Raw genomic sequence first — 21,595 nt, 5'->3', positions numbered from 1 at the left:
CAAACGTATCTACATGTTTTTATCGTGTCGAGTGCTCTCCTGTGCCACTCGCACTGGTGGGAACAGGTCACCAGACAAGAAGCACTTGGGACTGGAGCACTGGTTGTCCCGGAAAATTTCAACACGAGTCTCAGCGTCAGTACAGCTCGTATTTAGGATCGGCAGAGCGGAATTATAAAAGAAACTTTACGTAGGTCTCCATCCATACCTATTTTAGCTGAAACCAGTATTCATCCCTCCGAGGGTTTACCGCGACGGCCCAAGTTTGAGAATCTCAGTGATTTTTCTAGTAGAAATAGGGTTCTGCCCGAAATTTCAGAAGTACAAATATCGGGAAAATCGGGATTAACACGAAAACAAAATACACGTGCTTCAAGCAGGACTATTTGCTGAAACCCCTTACCTGGCTTGACCTCTTCTGTCATCGACAGCGGAGGCAGATCTTAAAAAGAAAAAGAGAGGGAAAAAAGCACACGGTGCATAAGCTCGTTCGTCGGAATGAGAGAAAATGTAATTGGCGCACATACCTGACGTGTGGCCAGTCGCTGTATCATCGGCTGCAAAGATTACGCATTCAGTCAACAGAGACAGTGGGACATTCACCCACTGCGTACACGGATGCCCTAGCCGAAAAAAACTTGGACGCTGGGCGCGATGAACGCTATATGGACTCTGTCCACCAGTTCCATCATTATAGTGAGAATAAGGTCACAAAGAGGGATGACGCAAGTCATGTTCCGAGACTACATGATAGTTGTAGTTAGATATTTGCCCCAGCGAATAGTTCGGACATTGAGATTGGAAAATGCGGGAAGACGCCGGGCGCAAGACAGACGTGCAAGCCGATTTACATGCCTTGTTTACGCGAATATTTGACAGTATCCGCTTTAAAAAAAATCAAGAATAAAAAAACATGCAAGTGTGCTCTAAACACGTCGTCTGCACCGAATGTTTTTTGTAAAATGTTTTCGTAACAAATCGTCTGCACCGAATGTTTTCGTAACATGATCAATGTACAAGCAACAGTCTGACTTCGAACCATACAGGCGCACTACGTTGTAGGTCGGAGGCATCGAGTGATTGCCTAAGCAAAGCACAGGCGATTTTGTGGGCCACGTTGACCAATGCGTTCTGAATTACTGCAATTACAGGACTCCCGTCCTGGGCTGAGCTGAGGATCTTCAAAGCAAGGTAATCATAAACCAGCAAACGTGGGGACGTGGTGCACATACACATACGTAACTTCATCGCGGTGCACATAGACGCAGAGTGGTATAGTTGTTGCATACCTTGTGTGGCACAAGTAGACGACATTGCCTGAGACCAAGTTCGACATACAAAATATGTTGTCGCTACGCCCCCCCCCCCACCCACCACCAACACACACACAGTCTCTTCGCGATGCCGATACCAGCGCACGAACTATAATACGCAAAACCTGACGCTGACATTATACGTATTTCACAGCGGGTAGGGGCCCACACACACACACACACAAAGAAGAGAGACAGAGAAAAAAAAAGAAAAAAAGGAAAATCGTGCAAACGGGAATGACCGTCCTATAATGACTAAAAATAACTTGTGATGGTCGTCCACACGTGGGTGGAGTTTAGACACACCAATTCTCAGTTCCCGCCCAACGTTGCGTTATGACGTGCACTTTCATAGACACCAATACAGTAGGCAAGTTAGCACAAATTCGTAAGCAACCAGAATTAGCTGAGGCAAGGTACAAACATGGACAAACAAGGAGGAAGGAAACACAGGAGTGGATCCTCCGACAGTTTTCCATCGGAACAAGCGTAGCCGCCTTCGCATTGCATTCTGGGATGCTCCTGTTTACCACGTGACCCCCCAGACAGCACGGCGCCACCAAAGCGGACGACGCGAGCTGTAGTTTTGTCACAGTTGAGGTGGCAGTATTGTGTTGAATGCGTTGCACTTTTATATCTGTATGTTGGGATGTTTACTCTTCTATTAGAAGAACAGACACGACGTGCCGAACGCAAAAGCAGTATGTGGGAGCGGAAACATCACGTGTTGCAACGGTGACTTCAAACGTACGTACGTTTCTTGATTAAGTGGTAAAGAATGCTGTACCCAGAACACCATTAATCATATTTGTACTGCAACAGAGGATATGAAATGAATCTGCGGCGCAGTGTCAGGTCCCAAACGAACGATTCAAGATTACTCGAACACACTCAGGCGACTAAAACAACCTATCTGTACTTACAAATAAAACATATGTTCCCGGAAGAGAGCTGCTTTCCGTACAACGAGAGCCGCAGCAGGAACAGGAACACACTACCATACGTATTTCTACGATGTTGCTCACATTTTCACAGTAAATGACTTTCGAAAAGCAAAAACACACAGAAGCAGCGATTTTGACTCGAGCGACCGCAAGAGGGGGGCTACGCCAGTCTGGAGGGAAGAGCCGCTCCTTATGTTTCCTTCCTCCATGGTCGGGGCAGGCCTCCATAGCTCCCCGCATTCGCGGCAGTAGAAAAATAAAATCACGTCATAGTCACGTGGTATTACATCGTCAGGCATCATGACGGATGCCCATTGGCCCATGGACGTTGCGCGCTCCGGGATTGGTTGACAAAGTTTCGAAATATCTGACAGCTCACTTTTCGCGGGCAGTCTGGGGGGCAGTCTGCCAGGCGGGCAGCTCCAAGCAAGGTCGCTGCGTCTCCGCGGCTCGCCGATGTCGGATCACCACAACCACCAAAGAGGAAGTGTATTCGCGGGTTTGTTCGTGAGTTATAGTGACTCTGGCCATGTACTGATCTCCGATAAAGTATCAACCTACGGACATTCTAGCCGGGTTGGAACTGGAATGCTTGGTGAGCTGACGCCTGAGGAACACTTTCGAGCGCTGTCGCATTTTCAAATACAGTGACTAAGAAGAGAGTGTTCGTAACGACAAAAGTATTTCCCGTGACTGTGTGACCTTCGGTGCATCGCCAGTATGAGAAGATGCTCATCTGTGAAACGCACGCACTCATGAACTTCGCTCGCCTCCAGAAGTAGACTGTGTGTGTGCTTTGCAAGTTTGAACTTGGTTTGGTTGCAGCACGGTGAATATATGAGTCACACATTTGAGTATATACCTTGCATCAATAAATATATATTTAGCCTATCAAAAATGTCCGAGTTATTTTGGAAGAACGGGTGCCAGGTATCAAAGGAGCAGTCTACAGGCCCACAACTTTGTTTCTGTTTTTGGTCAGTATGGTATGTTAGGCGTCCGAAAACAGTTTTCCCACAATTAGTGCAACCGTAGCGAAATCGGGAAGCCTGCAATAGCTCCCCGAACCTCCCGTGCGCGAAACACCCTCCTTCGACTTCACGATAGGCACGTGATGAGCGCCACCACACACGTCACTATGTGACGCAAGTGGTGAGGACGCTCCTCATTGGACTTGGGATCACATGATCGAGGTCAGCAACATCGCCCAGGCCGGAGCGTCTGCTACCGCTTCGGAGACGCCATGCGTTCTCCGGCTTCGTAATGTCCGAAACGGAGGGTTGGAAGGCTGTCCACGACACAACCACGATTTTTTGGGATCGCAGACACCACGGGAAGAACGAGTGGTGCAGCCCGAAATTAACTGCGCTTGTACAGCGAAAACCCCGTGTTTCCCGACAGTGTGATGCCTGTCCGACCGTTTTCACCGCGCAGTTGGTTCAGTGGTTAACAGGTGGCGCCACAATACCGCCGCCATCGCTTGCTTTCTGCTACTGTGAATTCTGAGATTGCACAGAAGCCACGGATATATTACTCTTGTGATCGTAATCTTATTTTCTCAGGCTGCATATATGCTTTGGTTTTTTAGAAAACGTGATATAAATCATATAAAGAATAGAAGTCACCAAGAAACAGCTCGCAATGTTCGTAGCAGACGGTTTTTCCTACGAACGAATGAGGGTCTCTCTACCACCAACGTCACAGTAGAGTGGGTGTGGTCTGCAGTTGGAGCGCTCCGACCTGTCACCGCGGCAGCGATTTTCCAAATTAATTGCACCGTGGTGTAACAACTTTGGACAGAAATATTTTGTGGGAATGCTTTTCACATACTGCTTTACAAGATGGCAGCAGTTTTTGGCCACGTTAGATACCACTTTAATGGTAGACAGGGCCGGCCGAAAGGCGAGCCAAACGGAGAGGTTGCTGATTGGCTGGCTGCTAGGAATCACGACGCATTTTTATTGGTTGTATGTCCAGTGTTGCCTGAATTATCTCAAACTATGGGCTCTATGGGGAGCTGTGGGCGCCTGGTCGGGAGTCACCGACCGCACAAGCCACCAACGTCCAGTAATCAATGGAGTTCAAATAACGCAGGGGTGGGAAAGGGATGGAGGATCCTCATGGCTTTCGTATTCAAGAGCGTGCACACTCCTGCTCGGCAAATGACATCAGCGGAAACTGCTCCTTCCCCTTTTCAAGTTCCCGAGCTGCTTTACATTTTTAGACGCCGCCGTGTTTTCGAGAAGGCCATATGACCGATACTTACCAATGAAGGATGACTCGAAACCGCTTTCATCTAAAAGGAAAAGTGTACAATGTACGCAAAACAGGTCGACGTAAACACAAAAATACTGTTTTCAAACCGCACGATGGAACGAGACGCAATGCCAACGAACGTTATGCCATTACGATGTTATGAGGCGCAATAATCACAAAAAGAGGTCGAGCATACACATTGCGAAGCCGTAGTAGATGAAGCGAAGCTAGAGGAAGGTAGGCCTGGTAGCTGGCACGGATGGAATTTGGTGCCGCACTTCCTCTACTTCTCCACTCCGTCTTCCTCACAGACACACGATCACTTCGATATGCGATATGTTCGTTGCGCACTTGTTTACTGGAGTAGAGTACTTACGTATCTTAAATGCGTTTTATTTATTTTGCAAATGATTTCAAAAGTCAGTATTTAGTAATAGTACTAAAATACTTTTTCAATAACCTCTAGTCGTTGTCCGAGTTACATTGAAGTAGAGCTGGAACGAATCCAGAATGTTCCGAATCCGAATCAGAAATCCAAGGAAGGTTCTGCGAGTCCAGGAATCTCACGAATCTCGAATCTTTCGAATCCTTCATTAAAAGGAGTTTAAAATTCTACAGAAAAGTGTTTTGAAGCAGAATATGATACATTTGTTTAACAAAAAACAAACAAACAGTTCAGTTTCAGGAGAAAATATGCCCGTATAGTTCATTTGATTGATTTGTAAAAAAAAAAAAAATTGAGATGTTCATTTATTTAATATATTGCTCATCGACTACACGAAATACATAAATTCAGCGTAAATTATTTCCATAAAGCTAAAGTAACAATGAAAAGCAAAACCATGTTACTTTTAAGCTTGTAATGTAACAGTTCCTGCCTGAATTCTTTCAGTCCAGAGCAACGTAAACCAAGAAACGAGAAAACACCCATCGTTCAATGAGGCTTTCGGTGGACTTCGGAGGCGCCAATTTGAAAAAGAAAGGAACAAACGTGGTTGGTGGATTCGAAAGATTCGATTCGCCGTTTTGGGCACTAGGATTTGGATTCCCGCATCACGAATCCCTGCGCAGGATTCGTGGATACGAGGATTCCCGGATTCGGTTGGCACATCCATACATTTAAGTTACTTCTCTGTGCGTGACATTGAGGTCGGGTGAAAGATTAACTTTTGTCTCTGAGCAACGCGCTTTGTGCTGTACATATACTTTAGCGTCTGAGATATTTGGGACATATTAGGGAAAAACTTTAAAAAACTCCCAGTGTCGGTGAGACACTGAGAGTTTTTACGCATTGGGAAAGCCGACACGAAGACAGCACTGAACTACAACCGAGTGACGTTTGTTGCTGTGACATATATAGAGGTTGTCCCAGCTAAATGCGAACATATTTTTTAAATACATATATATCAAACATATAATGAGGGGAAAAAAGCCATTAAAGAAACAAGTAAATGACACTAGACGCGTTTGAAATTCAAAGCTTCTATGGCTGCACGCAGAGGAACAGATACTCATGGAACGATGCGACAGCACCAGAGGACACGTGTTTCGTCGTGTTTGCGGCTCGTCAGCTCTGGGTAGCTGCGCATCGTTAGGGCCGACGAGCCGCAAACACGGCGAAACACGTGTCCTCTGGTGCTGCCGTGTCGTTCCATGAGTATCTGTTTCTCTACGTGCAGCCATAGAAGCCATATTAATCTGTAAGTTTGAATTTCAAACACGTCTAGTATCATTTATTTGTTTCTTTAATGGCTTTTTTTTCCTGCATTACAATTCACTGGCTTGCACTGTGGCATTGAGGAGTGCTCAGTCACCCTCCCAGGTGTATATCGCTCGCTGAGTGACCCCTGGTTTGCCAATTCGGAACGATGCGCAGCTACCCAGGGCCGACGAGCCGCAAACACGGCGAAACACGTGTCCTCTGGCGCTGCCGCGTCGTTCCATGAGTATCTATATATATATATATAAAGAGGGGGAAAAGTTCCATGAGTATCTATATATATATATACTACGAAATGGAGGTTCGAACGACCAGGATGTTGTATATAGATAGGGGAAAAAAGACACCAGAGACTGAAGTAGGGAGTGGGGGAAAGTTATTTATTAAGCTGGCATTTAAACTAAGGGTCCGGGGAAGTCTACGTTTCGGCGGAAGCTCCGCCTTCTTCAATATATATATATAGGGGAAAAGAAAATTAGCAAGAGCTCTTTGGCTGCACGTTGAGCACGTATAACTTGATCGTGCACTCCCTGCCGAGGGCAGCTGTGTCGCTCTACTTGGAGCTCGTCGGCCCGGCGTAGGGAAGTGACACCTGTGGAGGCCGCAATGCAGGCCGGCAAGTACACATACACAGGGAAAATAGCCGAAGCTCTGTGGCTGCAACGTTGAGCATATAGGTATCTTCGATTTGGCTGCACTCCCTGAACTAGTTCAGGCGGTGCAGCACCTTCGTATTCGCTTTGAGAGTGTCACGCGCGCCTAGCCGCACTCTCGTATTCGTTTTGTAATGGTGCACAACTATAGTTCTGCCCGAGTGCACGACCGGCCTGCACAATTGCTGGATAGGAAGCGAGGTACGAGTGCACATAGAGCTGACGACACGGGTCCGCGGTGGTGGCATGGATGTTGTTACGCTAAGGGTTCCTTCCTGCAGCAAGACAGTGGCCATGTGTGCGATGCAGCAGTTAGTGAAGTTGCATGGTCGCAATAAACGCAGTGGGATAATGCGTTTATATCTTGCGACCTAACCGAACGGTTTACTCGAATTCTCGGTTACACGGAAAACATTAATTATTACGCTTGTCTTCACTGCGGCAAATGACGCAGGCTTTGGAGCGGCTGAGAATCATTCTTTAATAAAAATATAGAGAGATGAAGGACCAAGTATAGGAAAAACAGGAGGACCTCGTGTTCGTAGTACCTGCCACAATATTCTCGTGACCAGCCGGGAACACGATTAAGATCTTCCCTTTCCTTCGTGCAAGCAAGTAGAATGCATACGTCGTCCACTCGCTGCTTACAGGTACAGATCATTAACAAACACTCATTCGAATGACTACTGAAGCGAATGAAGCACAACACACACAACGTGGAGAGTGGGGGGATTGGGTGGGGAGATTCCTCGCCGGGGGCGATACTCTACACTATTGCTGGAGGTGATGCGGGGAATGAAATAATGAGTCACAACACACACAAACAGTACACATGAAAGGAAAAGCAAGCACAAACAACACTACAGTGCCCGCTGTGCGGACAGCAGACGACCAGCCTGCTCCTGCACTGGCTTTTTTGTTTTCGAAACGACCGGGGAGCCCTGGTGTTGAACCTATACTTGTACTGTCTCAGTCGGCGGCACACGCGCTTGCACCACATCGGCACTGCCCTGAACTAGTGCCGGAGGTGTAGGCCAAATCGAAGAGACCGGTTTATCATTTGATCGTGCACTCGCTCTAGTTGCCGCTCGCTCTACTTGAGCTCGTCAGTCCGGCGCAGGGAAGTGAAACGATCTCGTGTCGGCGCTAACAGTGGGTCTCGGTGAGACGTCAGTGTTCCACGGTAACGGCGCCACCTGTTGAGGCCGCAGTGCAAGCCAGCGAGTACATATACAAAGGAAAAATAGCCGAAGCTCTGTGGCTGCACATTGAGCATATGCTTATAATTTGGTCGTGCACTCCCAGCCGGGGACAGCTGTTTCGCTCTGCTTGGAGCTTCGTTTGGAGCGTTTTCCTTTGTATATGCATACGCCGTATGCATATGTGTATACATATATCGGCCGTATACATTGGAGAGTCTTCCCGTTCAGGAGGTCCCCGGCAGAATTTTATAAATGCATTTCTGTCGGCACCTTGTACTACTACTCCCGTCCGCGCTACTTCATTAAGATTTGCTGTTGTTCTTTGGCCATTGAGGCAATGGATCAAGACATGTGCACTGCATAATGGTTATATGCACATCTCAACAACATTTGTGTGTATGTAGTGTTATGTTGCGTTTGCAGTTGCTTCGACATGCTGTGCAGCCTCGAATACAGCTTCCTCTTCGTTCGTGTGCCGTGCTCCCAAATGCCGAACCGGAAGACTTTTTTTCTAACACGAAGAACAATGACTGGTACGGCCACCAAGAATAAAAATATTAACCGAGAGTAATGCGGACAGGATGACACTTACATGCCATGCCGTCGGAGGTCGTCGGATTGCGAAATTTGTCACGAATCGTCGGGTACATCAGTGGTTAACACTGGGCGGAGGGCGAGCACAGCTCATTCATTCACGTGCGAACCATCCGTAAGCACCTGGACGTTCCTGAATCCGAGAACACCCAGGCAAAATTGATGATCTGCGAGGTATGTATGTATTTACGGTATCAGTACGGTGCGGGAGGTGATTTATGTTGCTAGTGAAGATGGACATTTAAAAGTGTTAATCTATTTTTTTACAGGATTGCGCCATTCACGCAGTGGACAGCTCCCTGAAGGGTAAGTCCCTAGAAATGTAAATTATCCAGTGTGTTCACGTTGCTGTATGTCCACAGCGTTATGCCGGAGGTCCGTGAGGACGAGAAGCCGACAGACAGGTAGTGACACCAAGGCGCCCTTTTGTGTACCAACACGGTCAGTTCATGCACATAACTATAACGCGCTTCGTCAATCACTGCGCAGTAACATCCCTCCAGAGTCCGACGCGCCATTCCGACTACCTCCCAGGTCATGGCGCTTAACCCTGATAGGAGGATGCATACTACTGGTGGCTGTCATCGTCATGGTCACCAGCAGTGAGGAAGAGCTGCGCCATAATGGTACTAAAGGTGGGTTGGAAGCCTACTTTATTGGAGATTCATTAAATGCGAAGTCTCCCCATAGCCCGCGGCAATTCTTCACCCGCCTATGTACGGCATGTTGAGAAGGGCAGCCCTGCTGGTAAGGATTTTATGCACCTGTCGTCACGCGATCGAGAACAACCAGCTACTATCCACGGCGACGAAGCAATACATACCAGGAGCGGATTTGGGAGGGGGGGGGGGGGCGGATTCGGATGTTAAGATGTCGTTACGGTGTAATAGCATGCTGTCCAAGGCAGGGCCCCCACCCTTTCAGAAAAATCCTGGATCCGCTTCTTGTGACGATTGCTGCGAGTTTAAAATTGGTTGCCCAGCCGCTTCTGAAGCAGTATGGGTGGCTGTTGCACTAGTGTGAAAGGCTGACTACTCCCAGGACTACAATGCCAGGTATTGGCACAGCGACGGTAATGACGCGTACTTCTCCTACATATGAGTGCATGAAAGAATATGAAACCCACAACATCAAAAACATGAATTTTTGACATTTTGAATTAACATTTTTTTTTTTAAGTTTTCAGTTGCAGCTGAAAATCGCTGCTTACGCACGTGAATCACGCTTGAAGTTTGCTTGTCGCAGCCGTTATCTTCAATGTTACATTACGTGCGTGGTTCGTTGGTAAATTAGGTGTATACATACAGAAAAACATTGGTCATTAAAAGGCATTAGTCAGGTTCTGACAGCCGCGCTTTCCCGCTTTCTAAATCTATTTCTAGAGACCCGGCACATCCCCCTCCACCACCCATAGCGTGCGTCATCTGCGAGCGTAGACATGGAAGTCGACCCTTTTCTCATGATTCTTAGAAAGTACCGGTCACATATTCTGATCCAACCTTCCAACTTTGTAGTAATCTTTCGGTAGGTCACAGAGATAACACCCCAAGCAGCACAATGTACTGAAAGTCGAGTTCAAAAGGGGCGGATGGTGTGTGTCTTATCAATGTTCTTTAGTTTCACGGGTCTGTTCAAGGCCTTCCACCTCCTACCCGTCCACCCCATTGTACGCGACTTTTGGTACATTGTGCTGCTTGGGACTGGGAAATTTTCCAAGACTGACTCCAGACGAAAGCTTTCAAAACTCGGTCATGACAAAGCAAGAGAGGGCCCAGTCGTGTGTAGCAGACGACAAGGACACACGCGCATTTGTGTGACATCACAGCCCTAGCTTGCCCTGCTTTGCAGCAGAGTCGAGAAGGGTTGTTACCAGGGTTAAGGCATAGACACATGTACGACGAAATGCGCGACGTGTCGTGCGACGCGTCGCAACGCAAAGCATCCTGGGACGGATTCTGGCAAAATAGATCGTCGCAGCAGCTCTTTACGACACGCCTCAGCGTGACAAAACTGCTTGGATATCTCCGCTCCCGTCGACGAGCTGTCGTGCGGTAGTTGTGACGTCACGAACCAAGCAGCCAATGATGCTGCCACTCTGGTAGATGTAGGTGGGTCCGAGAAAAAATGGCGGACAGTGTGCGTTCTGTAAAAAACAAGTGGCCGATTTCGTCGTGTTGCGCCTTGAAAAACAAATGAAATAAGGAATGAATTTTTCTCGTTTACTGTGTTTTATTATGTGAGCAAATTTCGGTATGTTAGAGAGAGTGTGAGCGAATGTATCTCTGGCCGCGCTGTTGTAGCAACTCGGCGGTTCAGAGCGACATATGTCGTAGGAGTGTCGCCGTCCATGTCTCCACGAATGCAGCATGGGACAAGTCGTGACACGAACGTGTGGGTCATCTTGTCGTACATGTGTATCGTCCTTTAACCCCGGCTATTTTTCGCCTCAGGGTTATGACCTCATTTCCGCTACCCCGGCCTATTCAGGCTACTTTTCGCCCACATAAAGTAACTAGGAGATGCCAGAGGCGAATAAGAAAACGCGCCCTGTACACACGCGCGTGCGGCTTTGTCGTCTGCTGAAAGCCTTTCGTCTAGAGTTAGTGTAGAAAACTTTTCCAGTGTTATTTCCGTGACTTACTGGAGGATTACTATACCAGCACAGAAGATTGAATCAGAAATGCAGATAACTTTCAAAGCGTGCACAGTGTACCCGCGTCTGCATTAAATAGGGCCTTTGTTCTATTTAGTTAGCAAATACCGTGCAATATTGTTGGGTTATACACCGTGCAATAGGGTATGATTATTTGGGTGGGCCTCGATATTCCCGGTCGCGATTCACAGTCATGACCTCGAAACAAATATCGTGCTCGATTGCTTCGTAAGATGATATTCCGTGCTAAAAACTGCTGATTAACCTCTTAGCTTCACCAGTCTTCGATATCTGTCGTCGTTTTAGTCGTGTAAGAGTCGTTTTAGGCAATGGAAACCACATTCTAACGGCCGTTCTGCATTGCAGGGCGGGCGCGCCGGCACAGCATGTTAGTTAGTTAGTTATCAGATTAGTTGAATTTTTTTTATATCCAGGTTAGGCTAAGTTCACAGTTGGCAATTTCCGTGCGTGACCTCATTTTCGGCAGCTTATTTTCAATCGGGAGACCACAAAACGGCTGTGTCCCGGCTGTGCAAAAGAGGTTTCGACCACTCACTTTTTCTAACGAAAGAAAATGACCTGGCTACAGAATTGTCACAGCTGGTTACAGAATGGGCGTCATATGTTTTGTGAAACACATAAAAATTAAACTTTATCGCCGATTTCTCCAACGTGATCTGCCATGTTAGCCAAGGAGGCAAAGGCACTTCGGCGGCTAAGTCCGGTGCCGGCGAGACTATCTCGGCAGAAAAGAAAAATAGTGCCCTGACCTGACCTAGACTAACCTCACCGGATTGCGTTAACCTAACCAAACCTTACGCTTCCTACATTTCACAAGCTGGCAACCTCCAAATCCGTTAGGCTCAGTAAGGTCGCGGTTCTCCTGCTGTAGAAGTGCTTCTGGTTGTGTTATTCGAACACATATAAAAAAGGTTTAGGATCACACAATTTTATGATTATATCTTTAGTTCCGTATATGCCCCTCTTTCACTCGCATATGCGGTATTTACATTTCAAACGCTTTCACTAACTAACTCACCAGCGGTCCCGATAACGAACTGCACCCTCGAGGAAACATGCAAATTTCACTGAACACTGTTTGTTACTTGCTGCGCAGCATGCAATCAACTAACACACAGAACAAACGAAAACACCTAAGTGCTAATAACACCCGATTTCATCCCCAGCTCCAGAGAGAACATAAACATATTTCTTCCTATTCCTCTTCCTGAATACACATTACAATTCGGCGCAAATGGGAACTTCAACGTCCGCCTTCTTGCAGCGCAGAGTAACTCCAGCCGTTCGAAAATTCCCGCGGAAGGGTGGCTATCCAAGGTGACGTGATATGTCATACCCGACTCGCGAGTTACTCGGGTTGAATAAATAAAACAAAAAAGAGAAAAAGAGAGAGAGAGAGAAAAGCGCGCCTGAGAGGTCCGTAGTGATTCGGTTTCGAGAGATTCGTACACTCCTCCTGGCTTTCTCTTTGATAGAAAACATCACGAATATTAGCAGCACCACTGGCCTACCCGCTGCATTACGAAAGCCCGCTGTTCAAAGTAAGTCTGCGCTAGATCTTGTACACAGGAAAGGTCCAACATACGGTTGCCTTCCGAAATAGTATATCACCAAGAAGAAAGCAAGGCTTCGAGAGCGGCCATCGACAGAATACTGTGTAAGTATCATCATTCACGACTATTGCGTGCTTTTAGCATTAGGGGCATTGTATTTCTTTACAGTGGAGGCCAAACCGCGGCTTTCGGTCCTTCGTCCTGAAGGTATACTGTCCTTCTTAGTAACATGTCCATGCTTCAGTGCTTTCCGCCTTTGTAGGAGCCAGACCTCTTTTGTGCGTGCTGTCTCCAGAAGCAAAACACCCGCTTCAATTTCCCAAGAAGTACTGCACACATCTCATCTACTCCGATGTGGAATACGATCTCCGAAACGCCACCTTCACTCCGGTTTGCGGTAGGACTATTTGTCATCTCTGGTAACGATATACTCTTGTTGTGACCAATATCTATGATTTTGATCCCAGAGGCCACATTCGCCGTCTTACAAACGCTCAAGGCAGGCTCCGGGATGCAGTTTGTAGTGAACATGGTCCCACGCACTCTTCAAGTCTTGGCTCGAAACTCCGAAGAGCGAGGACGCTTCACAGAAGCGCTATCACGCTGGCTCACCTCATTCGGTTTCAACGGTGTTGCATTTCTCGGTCAAATCGAGGATTCTGCTTCGCTTGAAGCCGCCCTCGTGCCCACGATGCGCTCTCTAAAAAGTGTTCTAGGACCACTCAAACTTGTGGTTGTCGTCGGCGTAACAGTGCAGGACTGGGATACAAACCCTGTGCTGGTTGCTCGAAGGCTCGCTGCCGTTGGAGAGTAAGTGTCAATGGCGAATTCCATTGCTCAATTTAGAGCGACGTCTGATGTTAGGCGGAGAACGCGTGTTCCACTGCTAGAATTGCAGCGGATTCACGTGTTTCGCCGGTAGTTTTCGCTGGTAAGTCGCTCCACCACGGAGCTCTGTCTTGGCCTGCCGGAAACTTAAGATTTGGCCTGAAACTTAACGGAGCACTGTCGTAACTTACACAGTAGCAACAGCGAGTGTTGGGCAAACCCGGTGAATTTGTCAGGTGCGCGCATCGAGTTTCATCAGGCTGTTGTGCGGATTCGGATGCACGCTCCAGATCAACCAATGGGGTTCGCTATAAGTGACTATTGTTCAACAGTATGAAGGGAATTGCATCAAGACAATGGCCGCCGATATTTCGCACAGAGACTGTTCTTCTGCAACTGCCCTGAACTGTCAGAACTGAAGAAGAACAGCCTCTGTTCGAAATATCTGCGACTCTCGTGCTGAGGAAATTCCCTTCATACTTTCTTACGGGTTCGCTGTATTTCTATCCGTCTATATTGTTTAACATTGGGCGTCATGTGCAGGATGCACGTTTCAAGAAAAGCCAGTTCTGTATGACAGCAAGCACGCGTTTGCGGCTTACAGTAATTGAAATAATGTCTAGGTTGCATTCTCGCAGATTAGATTGCATTCTAGATTACATTCTCGTAGTCTAGATTGCATTCTGCCTGCTACGCGCAGAAGCGCGTAGCACGTACCCAAGCAGCACAATGTACTGAAAGTAGAGTGCAATAGGGGTGGAATAGTAGGTGGAATGCCTTGAACAGAATTCCCCCAAGCAGCACAATGCACTGAAAGTCGAGTGCAATAGGGGTGGACGGGTAGGTGGAAGGCCTTGAGCAGACTCGTGAAACTAAAGAGCATTGATAAGACACATACCGGCCACCCCTATTGCACCTAACTTTCAGTACATTGTGCTGCTTGGGTAGCTTCTAAAATCAATTGCTGATGCACACTTCTTGCGAAATTGCAGAATCTAATCTAACGCTTGAGGATTTCTTGAACTTATTTTAGTACCCCAGTTGCAGAACGAATATGACGTACACAAAATATGTTGAGAGCATAAGTATGCGCTAGCAGGTTCATGTTAGCTTTCTCTATAGGTGTCATATCCGAGGGGTTGAGGTAGCTCAAGACAAATTGACGGTCGTTGTGCGTGGTGCACGTGTCTTGTGTTACCTCCGTCTCATGGACCCCTAGACAAAATGTGTATGTGAATTTCTGATAATTGCATGGCTAATTTATATTGCGCCCAGGCACCTCGACTACCTTATTCTAGAGACTCATTACCAGGTAGTCCCGAACAAGATCTGTCGCACGGCGTTTCCTTCAGTCTTCTACTCTGACGACCGTCATACTCCATCCGTACCTATTGTTAGTGCATCCTATTTTGTAGATTCAACTTCCACTGAAGGCAATTTCCGATCGCAGACTCGCGCCTTGTCCTGGATGGCCAGCATGCTTCTAGACGAGAAGTCACAGGTCAACACATGTTTCTCGATGACGCTGGCAGCGCTGCTCTTCAAAGGAGCTAGAAGTCCCCTGGCAGCATGCAAGACCAGTCAGCTTACCAGTTACATGAAGGTGGGATACGCCTGAGGTGTAGCGTTGGGAAGTGAGGACAGGGATTGCAATGCCACTCGCAGGTCTGTAAGGACATCCAGTGGACTACTGGCGTTACTGCTGACGTGGATGCTTTCGCGGAGAAACGACTTGGCAACGGACAAGTAGAGTCTCACGAAGCGTCTGCTTTCCTTGCAGCCAAGGTACTACAGGTGGTAGTATAGGTGGCATATCAGGACATCAAAATTACTTTATGTTGTGTGACCGTGCTGCCAGAGCCATAGACATCGATCTTTTTCGGTGGGTGCTGGGGTTTGCGCGGTGAGACCTAAAAAAGTTTGACTAATGTCAACCGGGATGATGCGCATTGACATAGTAATAATGAGGTGATCGGTACTCCAGCCAGTGCTAATTAATTTCCCTGCGTCTACCATAAAGAAATGACACCCCGTTTTTTGTTTTTTCTTGAGGGGCAAAGTCAGGAAGCAACCACTCCTCGCTACTACCCAGCAATGCTGCATCTCAGTCACGCTTATAGTATGCTTAGCTTTAGCATCACTGAACATGAGACCTAGCTCTATACTTCCATAGTGCTATAGATGGAAGTTGTAGATGCAAATGCAAAAATCATTCTTGCTGGGAGAGTCTTCGACTACACCAATTGACACCTCTGTGTTGCAAAATGGTTGACAAACATGATGTTCATAGTGGTGTAGGGGCAAGCTCCAATAGAAGTCTTCTGTACTCTAAAGGTATCACGTGCGCTCTCTGTGTTCCCGCTCTCGTGCGTCGCTGCTTATCAAGTGGACATGGACGATTACGAAGGCGAATGTGGAAAACCCTTTGGGCGCCTGGAACTCATGCGTCAAGCACAAGAAAAGCTCACGGCGAGCGACGTCCCCCTTTCTGATATAAACTCTCCAGGACCCGGTGAGTTATTGTCGTTGAATACACTTAGCAACTCTGAACTTCATTGCTTTACAGAGACAACCAGTGAGACTTCGCCCATAGGTAAGCTCATTGTAACAAGAATGCAAAACCTGCCGCCATAGCTCCTTTTGATATTGACGTTTAGATTGTCTGCCTCAACGTGCCTTTCAAGTTAGTCACCAGACGTCCCGATTTGGACTGGACAGGTTTCGCTTTCTGAGTTGTCCGTCAGGTCTGCCTGGGGAACGGCGTTTTGTCCCGCTTCTGCAGCAAGTTACCACGAATGGAAGAAAGAATAGGCTTACTGACTTACTTGCTGATTTGACTTACTGATTATTGTTTTCAAGTGCTCTGGAGTAGCCGGATCCAGTGCTCTGTAGGAGTCACAATCTCCATATTTTTTTTCCTAACTCCAACTCGAATCGACTAAAGAGCAAAGGCACTTTCGACTATACGTCTTCCGCATCTTTTCAAGATCTAGCCGATGGAACTGCGTAACGTCTTGGCTAGCGAGCCGTGCCCATCGTGAGCTTCGTCTAAACCAACGCTTTGTTCATCACGCTGCTCAGTGGGAGTACAATAATTGGCTTAATGACAATTAATTATCATATTTTATTGATGATGATCAATCATCGCGGCACAGACGGTCATAGTGAAATAGAAGTTATAGTAGATTTCAGCTGAGAGTAACAGCACGATTGTTTCCTTCATATGCGCGAGTGTGGGGAGAGGCACAAAAGTGAATACATTCTGGGAAAGGCAGATTATGCGCGCGCTAGATAGCACGTAAAATACAAAATACTCCAGAGAGTGTGGCATAGATGCCAACAAACCGGTGGACAAACTCCATGATGTGAAAAGGCTGAGTCTGGGTACCAACTAAAGAGACAAGACAAACACACGATTTATTGAGTTGCGGAGATGCTGTTCCCCCACACGAGTCCTGACCCGCGGTGATGGAAAATCCCAGCGGGCAGATGTTCATGGTCTTACTCTAGGACGGTGCGGTAGAACCAAAGCTGCTGCTGGCAGCGCGTGTCTGTAGCGAGGTGACATCGCCGTTGTCCACGAACCGCCACATCAGTCACCCCCCCCCCCCACTTCAGACGCGGGGCAGCGATAACACTGAAGACAATGAAGACGCATCGTACCGCAGGAGGGGGAGGAAGGACGAGGGAAGGACGACATGGAGCTATTGAGGACGTACAGTACGGCATTCATTGGCGACACGTCACAAAGTGCTTGACAGTGTGCTTGAGAGTGATGAAATGGGCGACGAAAATGCGTTGGCGCGGTCGAAGACGTGGTCTGGAGTGCCGCAACCGGCACGAGAGCGAGAGCTCTGAGAGTCCCAGGGATGATGAGTGCCGAGACACCGGCTGCAGGAATCCTGCCGTGGCGTCGGCTGCCGCAACGTAATCGGTAGGCGAGCTCGAGGCTCTAATGTTGCGGCCGGCAGGGAGAGGAGTTGCACCTTGTCTCCTGGAGGTCGGGTGCATGGAATGTGAAGTTGACGAAGCAGTGAAGTGCCGGAGGGATGTGCTTCGCAATTGCATCAATAGTACAGAGGTTCTCTTACCGAATTCAGGAAGCCGTCGAGAAATGTGCCGAATGAGCCGGTTTGAAGGAGCCGAAGGTGTCTGATAGGAGTCGATAATTTTGAGGCATAGGGTTTTATGCTCGGCAACATGCCATCAAAGCTTGTGCAAAATCTGGGTAGAAGGACGGGTCACCAAATGTAGGCGAGGTGGTGTTCCTCTACATGAGCCCTGACCGGCACTGATGGAAGATCCCAGCATACATATATAGGTGGCCTCACACTATAGGACGGTGCCGGTAGAACTGAAGCTGCTGCTGGTAGCGCGTGTACATTTAGCGGGGTGACATCGTCGTCGTCCAAGGACCGCCACAGAGTCGTATGTATGTCCCGTCCCTCTAGTTGTTGCCCAGACTCAGGCTTTCCACAAGAGGAGGGAACGACGCCAGCAATTTGGTGCCAGGCTGTGTGCCGTGCGCTGAGCTTTCGGTGCACGTTAGATAACACTTCGGCGGACAAAATTAATCCACAGACCGATCACTGTGGCGTCGCTCATGATCAGTTGTCTCACGACGCAACGTCACAAATTATCATTGTCATTAGTAAAATACAAAAAAAAAAAAAGAAAAAGAAAAGAAGACAGCACCCTGGTCTCCCCCTCGGAAAGGATGTGCAGCTGGGGTCGGAGTAACAGTTTCATTTCACCAAATTCTGTGATATCACTTGCAGGCAGCACCGACAGTGAACGTCGTCGACGCTGTATGGCCCGTGGAAAAGGTGCGTCTCTATGTGCACGCGGTTAATGCGACATGCGATGTATGACTGTGTGCGCCATGGTTGTGCAGAGTCAGCGCGCCCGTTGGTATGTGTGCTGTCCGACCGAATCACCGTGCCTCGTAATTTTACTAAGCAGCATTGCACGCACATCGTGCTTTCTCTGCGACGATATCCTACAGCCGACGCCATGCGACATGTGTCGTCAGGTGAGTGTATCGTTGTGAAAGCCGTGAGCAGCTTGGGTTCCAGAACTGTTGTTCCAGACGTTTACCAGCGTCTAAAGGGGCGGGACGTTAAGGTACTGGTCGCTCAGCACGAGGATGTTCTCCTGCACACAAATGCTGAGAAACTTGCAGAATCTACCGCTGTGTTGCTCAGGGGTACGCAACTCGATGGACTGGCTTTCCTTTACGTCAGTCAAACTGCACCACAGCTTGACAAACTCAATCTGAAGCTCCAGGTAAGACAGCTGAAGCAAGCGAACGCTTTGCAAGGCCATTTATATGTTGCGATTGGTATTTCAGACCCTGCATAGTGTGCTGAAGGCAAGCGATCTCTGTCTGCTGCTCAGTTTGCAGTTATCCGGGTATATCGCTCAGCCAAGAATCGTTGATAAGACGCTGCGTGATGTGTCAAAGTAAGAGTCAAAGTGGCCTGCCTACCGGAACTTCTCTTACTATGGTAACGCAGATAACATAGCTTCAGCCCAAGACATCAGTTCAGAACGAAAGTTGCGTTAAACCGTCCTCTTTCTCTGCAGGAATGTGGACATCCTTGTAGTGAATAGCCACTATCCTGGAAGCTCCGACGTCTGTCGAGCTGTGCACACATCCGTGTACAAGCAGAGTCTGAATTCTTGTATTCCCATCGTTGCTGTGGTATGTTGATGTGCCGCTGTTGTGAATACCATGGAATAAGCACTCTCATTGTACAGGAAACTGCCTTGTCATGGTTAAAGTTCATCGCATCCACTAGCGTGGATGTACCATTCCTGTGTTTTTCTGTCGACCTGCGCGTGTTTCGTTATGCTGCCAGGACGCCACTTGGCATCTGCGACTCTGAGGAACAGCTAGAGTATTCGAAAGTGAGTATCAAAAACCGTGTCCTGAAAACCAAAGCGTGGATCGTACGCTATCAGCTTTGCGCACTCCACAAGGTGTATGTTTCAGGAATAGCATCCGTACCCTAGAAGGTTTTGCGGGCGCGTATCGCATGATTCCGGCTAGAATCGGCGGCTGCTTGTTCTTCAGCATTGCATTCGTTAGGATCGAAAAGCACAATGAACTCAAAGTACAAAATAACAAATATTACCAGAATAAATTGTACGCCTCGTCTTGTCAGTTGCTATGACATTTCGGCTGTCTCTGTAGGGTGACACAGGCGCAGACTATAGCTTTCTGACTTTTGGGTCGAGAACGTTCACGGGAAGAGCTTGATGACAGGAGCCCTGTATGCTAATACGTGTCTTTGCTTCATCTGATGCTGAATGCGTGGCGTACGCGAAACGATCGCCTACGATCAGGTGAAACCCTTTGTAGGTGTGCTCCGGAACAGGATGGAGTACAGTATACGATGTCGCCACCGATAGTCTTATGCGACGTAAGGAAGCGGAGCTAGAGACATTCGACACTGCAAACTCTCTGCGGCGGAAGGCAAGTTACCGCGCGGTTACAATTACCGCTGGAAGCATGAAAGCAGCGCTCTCTTTACAGGTAGAGTCGGCCATAGCAGATTATCCAAAAGCGTGCGTCGTGGCGTTCAACTACGACTTCGACGACGTAGTCGGGCTGTGCAAGGACCAGAGACTTCCTGCTATTCGAGCAGCGCTGGGTAAGAACAGCTGAAGACGTCTTTCCGATCCTCTCTTTAGACTACTTCCTGCTTCAATAACGAGTGAGGTTCTATAGAGCCATTGAGGAAGTCCAGCCGTACGAGACTGTTTATTGGGGTGATGGTGACAGAGATGATGTTCAAAGCCCCTCTTATCTCACGCGGATGATGTCCGAGCCTCGCGCACGCTTCACCATCTTTTCACCCGGTTTTGCAACAGAGGCGCTGAATCAACTACAGACATGCTCTATTTATTCGCCTCGTTTATTCCTCGGCCCAACCAACCTGAGAGCGCTTCTAATTTGCTCCCCCAAGACCACCCCTCTGGCTACGCCCGCCACTGGACTGGGGCGAGTGCACGGATCGGAATACGCGGAGAACATCCAGCGTGTCCAGATATCTGATACATTACTTCGGATGATTAACTGCAGTTCTGCCTCAGTTAAAGCCGTTTCGGCGTTTTTATTTTTGTAATGGCAGCGAGTTCTTTGGTTAACTGTGTAAGGAGAAGCTGGACACGACCGCGTGCACAGAAATGGGAAGCCATATGTTTGTTGAGGCAAGGTGCGTGGCGTTTTGCCACCAAAGTCATACCACGTGGCCGCGCCTCATTTTTAGATACTGTCAATTCCAGATCGAACGATTTACCCCGCTTCGCCAACACTCCGGGAGTACGATGGTAAGCGCTGTCCGATAATGACTCTATCTTGTATTTAGTCCGTTGTGTGTGCTGCGCAGAACCAGTGTCTGTGCATGGAGATTCATCAAGAGGTGAGATCACTCCTCATCGAAAGGCGATCAACGCATGCAGCTGATATTTTTTGCAGCGGCCTCTAAACCGCTGGTGTGCGTTTTATCGCGGGTAACTCATGGGGTGCCTGTCGTTCCACAAGCCGAGTGCACACATGTCGTACACAGAGAAGTATGGTACGACATTCTCGCTGGAACTATCCACATCAAAGGTACCTCTTGCTCTGCCGCCACACTCGTGTGCTTTCGCTGTACTTAACTATTGCATCCGGAAAGTTGGGTATGAGACCGACACGATAACATTCGGCATGATTTCACAGTCTACTGGCCATGTTTCTCTTCCGAAAGCAGATTACATATTAAATAAACGAGTTTTAAATATTCGCGCTCCCTCTGCAGCTAAGGAAGCCCCAGCGATAGTGACATCATGAGGACGCAAGTCATGCACACGA

General features: G+C 48.0%; 1 protein-coding gene and 1 long non-coding RNA gene across 4 annotated transcripts in view; one reads left to right on the top strand and one right to left on the bottom strand.

Annotated features, from left to right (window-relative positions):
• Nucleotides 1–399: 399 nt before the first annotated feature.
• Nucleotides 400–4,816, bottom strand: LOC135389948 (uncharacterized). Its single transcript, XR_010421630.1, has 4 exons — nt 4,710–4,816; nt 4,524–4,553; nt 528–557; nt 400–442 (listed from the first exon to the last, which is right to left on the bottom strand). It is a non-coding gene; the product is annotated as an uncharacterized LOC135389948 (long non-coding RNA).
• Nucleotides 4,817–8,786: 3,970 nt separating this feature from the next.
• The window catches only part of LOC135388198 (uncharacterized), a 113,859-nt gene continuing 101,050 nt past the window's right edge, over nt 8,787–21,595 (top strand). For all 3 annotated transcript variants that reach the window (XM_064617589.1, XM_064617588.1, XM_064617590.1), the window contains exons 1-26: nt 8,787–8,856; nt 8,952–8,988; nt 9,045–9,086; nt 9,172–9,317; nt 9,373–9,429; nt 12,832–12,897; nt 12,960–13,013; nt 13,078–13,116; nt 13,172–13,306; nt 13,377–13,719; nt 15,013–15,130; nt 15,188–15,340; nt 15,403–15,522; nt 16,072–16,249; nt 16,304–16,330; nt 18,516–18,563; nt 18,632–18,769; nt 18,827–19,023; nt 19,088–19,200; nt 19,324–19,441; nt 19,498–19,647; nt 20,102–20,215; nt 20,276–20,393; nt 21,028–21,072; nt 21,132–21,164; nt 21,221–21,355. In XM_064617589.1, the coding sequence (XP_064473659.1) occupies nt 9,049–9,086; nt 9,172–9,317; nt 9,373–9,429; nt 12,832–12,897; nt 12,960–13,013; nt 13,078–13,116; nt 13,172–13,306; nt 13,377–13,719; nt 15,013–15,130; nt 15,188–15,340; nt 15,403–15,522; nt 16,072–16,249; nt 16,304–16,330; nt 18,516–18,563; nt 18,632–18,769; nt 18,827–19,023; nt 19,088–19,200; nt 19,324–19,441; nt 19,498–19,647; nt 20,102–20,215; nt 20,276–20,393; nt 21,028–21,072; nt 21,132–21,164; nt 21,221–21,355 (2,683 nt within the window). In that variant the 5' untranslated portion in view covers nt 8,787–8,856; nt 8,952–8,988; nt 9,045–9,048. The remainder of the gene's footprint in view (nt 8,857–8,951; nt 8,989–9,044; nt 9,087–9,171; nt 9,318–9,372; nt 9,430–12,831; nt 12,898–12,959; nt 13,014–13,077; nt 13,117–13,171; nt 13,307–13,376; nt 13,720–15,012; nt 15,131–15,187; nt 15,341–15,402; nt 15,523–16,071; nt 16,250–16,303; nt 16,331–18,515; nt 18,564–18,631; nt 18,770–18,826; nt 19,024–19,087; nt 19,201–19,323; nt 19,442–19,497; nt 19,648–20,101; nt 20,216–20,275; nt 20,394–21,027; nt 21,073–21,131; nt 21,165–21,220; nt 21,356–21,595) is intronic.

The sequence above is a fragment of the Ornithodoros turicata genome, chromosome 3 (assembly GCF_037126465.1).
Source record: "Ornithodoros turicata isolate Travis chromosome 3, ASM3712646v1, whole genome shotgun sequence".
In the NCBI taxonomy this organism is placed as follows: Eukaryota; Metazoa; Arthropoda; class Arachnida; order Ixodida; family Argasidae; genus Ornithodoros; species Ornithodoros turicata.
This window is presented reverse-complemented; position numbering and strand designations above follow the sequence as displayed.